Source organism: Nematolebias whitei, unplaced genomic scaffold (assembly GCF_014905685.2).
Source record: "Nematolebias whitei isolate Nwh7 unplaced genomic scaffold, NemWhi1 Nwh_scaf_3095, whole genome shotgun sequence".
NCBI classification, from domain to species: Eukaryota; Metazoa; Chordata; class Actinopteri; order Cyprinodontiformes; family Rivulidae; genus Nematolebias; species Nematolebias whitei.
In genome coordinates this window covers 1,515-5,290 of record NW_023621640.1, presented here as the reverse complement: position 1 = coordinate 5,290, position 3,776 = coordinate 1,515, and the positions used below count along the sequence as shown (strand labels likewise).

Sequence of the window (3,776 nt, the reverse complement as noted above, 5' to 3'; positions counted from 1 at the left end):
TTTCTGAAAATAATTTAATTCAAGGTTGTTTTATTTTTGACAGTTGGGTTAGTTCATGTCGTCCAAGAGGCAAAATACTATCAAACAGCTAAAAAGTGCAACACACTGACTAAAAGCTAAAAGAAGCAGGAGGCAAGCTAAAAGTAGCTAAAGACTAGCTAAAAACTAAAAATACTTTTTTTTTTTTGAAAGAATTGTATAAATCGTATTATGTTTCTATGAGGAAAAAAAACCTTATCAATAGACCCAAATATGTGAAAAGTATAAAAGTTACAAAACCAAAAGTCACCATAGGACCCTTTGCCTAAATGAGCTGATTCTTTTAATAATAGGTCACCACATCGAGTCCTCTCCATCTCACTCTGTCCTCTGTCCTCACTCCAACTACCTCCATGTCCTCTCTTATCTTTCTTTGGCCTTCATCTTTGCAGAAATAGTTATGTTGTTAGAAAACATATACATGAAAATAAAAGGAAAAAAGTGTGAACATAAATAAGCATTCCCACAATGAATGAATATAAATGTCATGCTATTTTTAGCATTATTATTGCACATGTTAATTTTCCATTTCTTTTCTCCCTGCTCAGACACTGGTACCTCCATCGGCTCCTCAACCACTGGCGGACATCGCTCTCACTGGTGCAGTGTTGCCTACTGGGAGCAGCGGACTCGCGTGGGTCGCCTTTACCCAGCCCATGAGCCCTCGCTCAGCATCTTCTATGACCTACCTCAGGGCACTGGCCTCTGCCTCAGCCAGCTCCACGCCAATGCCTACCACAGGTGCCGCGATGACCCGGGCAGCCACGGCACCGTGGACCTCCACAGACATCACAGCCGTGGGGGCGGAGGGAACAGCAGCAGCAGTGTTCAACAGATTCGCAGTAAAATTGGTTACGGCATCGTGCTGAGTCGTGAGCCGGACGGAGTGTGGGTGTACAACCGAAGCCAGAACCCAGTGTTTGTCCACTCGCCCACTCTGGACCCACCTGGATCTCGTGGGCTGAGTGTGAAGAGGGTGACGTCGGGCTTCTCCCTCAAAGTGTTTGATTATGAGTGTTCCAAGTGGATGACGGAGCATGGTGTGAAGCCTGACATTGAGGAGGGGCCCTGGGACCCCCACAGTGTCCAGATCAGTTTTGCTAAAGGGTGGGGCCCCTGTTACTCCAGACAGTTCATCACCTCCTGCCCCTGCTGGCTGGAGGTGCTCCTCAACAACCACAGATAGCACACAGACTCACAGTCTGGACTCAGTATCCTAACTGTAATCTACCTAGATTTAATATAAATTTATATATTATATAAAATATATATTTTACATGTAAATACTTGAGTCATTTTTACAATGCAATTATTTATGTATAGTGTAATGTGTATAAAAACATAAAAAGGAACAAGAATATGCACTTTGACTCTATACATGCATTACAGATTTTCAACGTCTTTGCAAATGTAAACTTTAAGAGAAACAAAAACTTGGTTAATGTTCTCGTTTGTTCTCAATTCCAACAAAACTTATGCCACACACACATTTTGAATAAAATATTTGTATTAAATTAACCTTTTCTGGTGGTTCTGAGTGCTAATATCTGATATTCTATTTATAAATTTCTTTATAAGTTGCTTCCAGTGAGCCGTATTTTTGTAATGTTTTAAAGTCTTGAGCAAAATTTGATTATTAACATTAAAAAATGTAGAAATAATTAAGTTCCTTTAAAAGAGATCAGGTTCGCAGACTTGACTAAGAAAAAATAGGTTAATAAATCCTATTAAATAAAATTGCAAGACCTTCAGAAAGCCAAAAGAAATATTACTCAAGAACGTTTAAAAAAAGATATCAAGTAAATCTTGGCAGCAGGATTTTATTATTTATTTTTTTAAAGCAGTTTTGCACTGTTGATATGAAAATACTTAACCAAAAATATTCTGATTATTTATTACCAAATTTTTCCTTACAATTTGAAAAGACCATATAATGATTTTTTTTTCCTCTGAGCAAAGATTTTCAGACATAATTCATATTGTTTTATACTGATCAAAGTCTTTTTCCTCACAGCTTGTCCCCACAGTTGAACAGAACCACAGGTCCATCGTCAGGGCCAAAGGTTCAGATTTGTTTTTGAACAGCAGCGTTAGAGGAACATAATCCAGGTTTTAAGTTTTATGACAAACTGAGCATCCTCTATTGTTATATATGAACAGCACTGATTACAATACAGTATACTCTTAAATAAAGTAATAAAAAAAAAAACTGTCAGTTCTTGAAGAAATGCACATCACCTGCCACCTAACAGAGAAATGACAGCTGCATGGACGTTTTAGTCAAACCTTGAATATACCTTTATGTTCAGATCTCAGAGTATGTGTTGGGAATAACTCTCAGCTACTACCACACCAATATTAACTCAGTGCTGTATTTGTAAAACTGACCGACTCATACCCATTTATTTGTTGGCTAAGGTCAATTAACAACGGCGGCCATCTTGAATTTGATATATTCTGAAAGTTAATGAGCTGTAAACGTTTCACTAAAATTTGTTCAGCTGTTCATGAAATATTTTGCTAACATACATGATTGACAATCTGATAATGCCAAAACTTTACGTAAAGGTCTTGCCTGATGTGTAGTGCTTATGACTCTTGAGTTTCTAACAACACATTTTAGCTAAATATCAGTCAAATTGACTGAATTATAGTTATTTTTGTGTTTTCTAAGGTCGGTTGGCTATGGCAGCCATCTTGAATTGTGTTTACTCCAAAAGTATATCAGTTGCAGATGAGTTTTATTAAAAACTGTGTAGTGGTCCATGAGATATTTTGCTAACAGACACAGATCAAGCACCGTATCACCTATTCCCTTTCAACAGCAAGCTATAATTAAGTTTGCTTTTATATGATGGGCGACATGATTTCTGTGCTGTAAAAGTGGGAAGCAAAGCGTGACTCAGAGTGACTCAGGATGAACGTTATCAAACTGATACCAATAAACATCAAGACGTCTCACAAATTAAGACGTTTGAAAGCGGGCAAGGGCACGAGAAATGACGCTACAGGACGAGGAGATTTGGAGATGCAATTAAAATCTCTGGAAAGTTGGTAAGTGAGCTGGGATTTATTTCTTTACAGTGTTACGTTCAAGAGCAGACTTGTTTGGTTCAGCCTGCAAAGGCTTCATTATACCCACACTAAATGGGCTCAAACTTTATAATTAAGCTTTAAGTATCAGCTCGGCATTAAACGTAGCAGCGCTGGAAAACAGTGAGAAATGGTGCCAGTGGTTACAGAAAATAAAGTGCATAGCTGAGAGATTACACAATAAAACCACAGCGTGGCGCTCAGGCCCAAACCAGCTTGGGTAGAAGAGCGCTTTGTGTTTATAGCTTAATGGCATCCTGACAACACAACTATTTGTGGAAACTTACATTTAAGTAGGAACAGAGAGATGAAAATGGTAATGCCAGCAGTAGAAGGCAGTAAAAAAACAACAACCTGAGTTTAAGAAGAGAAACGACAGCTAGAGCTTACGGAGTTCAGACATTTTCATTTTGACCCAGAACTTCTGCTGAAACCTGTAATTAGCCTGGAAAGCAAAAAGAATTTGATTACAAAGTTGCGTCCTCCTGGAGACGCCAAATTAAGCAGTGCAGAGTTCAAAAATCTCTCCAGAGCTGCAGTCGAACCTTAAAATAGAGACTCGCTGCACCGTGCCTGCACAAAAAGTGACATTTGTTTACTGAAACAACATTTTAGATTTAAACTCTGGTTTGTACAAGTTGATA

General features: G+C 38.4%; 1 protein-coding gene across 1 annotated transcript; it reads left to right on the top strand.

Moving 5' to 3' along the window:
- Nucleotides 1–587: 587 nt before the first annotated feature.
- Nucleotides 588–1,387, top strand: LOC119429576 (mothers against decapentaplegic homolog 6; the record flags this gene model as incomplete). The annotated part of the gene is made up of 1 exon (XM_037697179.1): nucleotides 588–1,387. A coding segment is annotated over one exon (638 nt), but the record flags the coding sequence as incomplete, so codon positions are not given.
- Nucleotides 1,388–3,776: the final 2,389 nt, after the last annotated feature.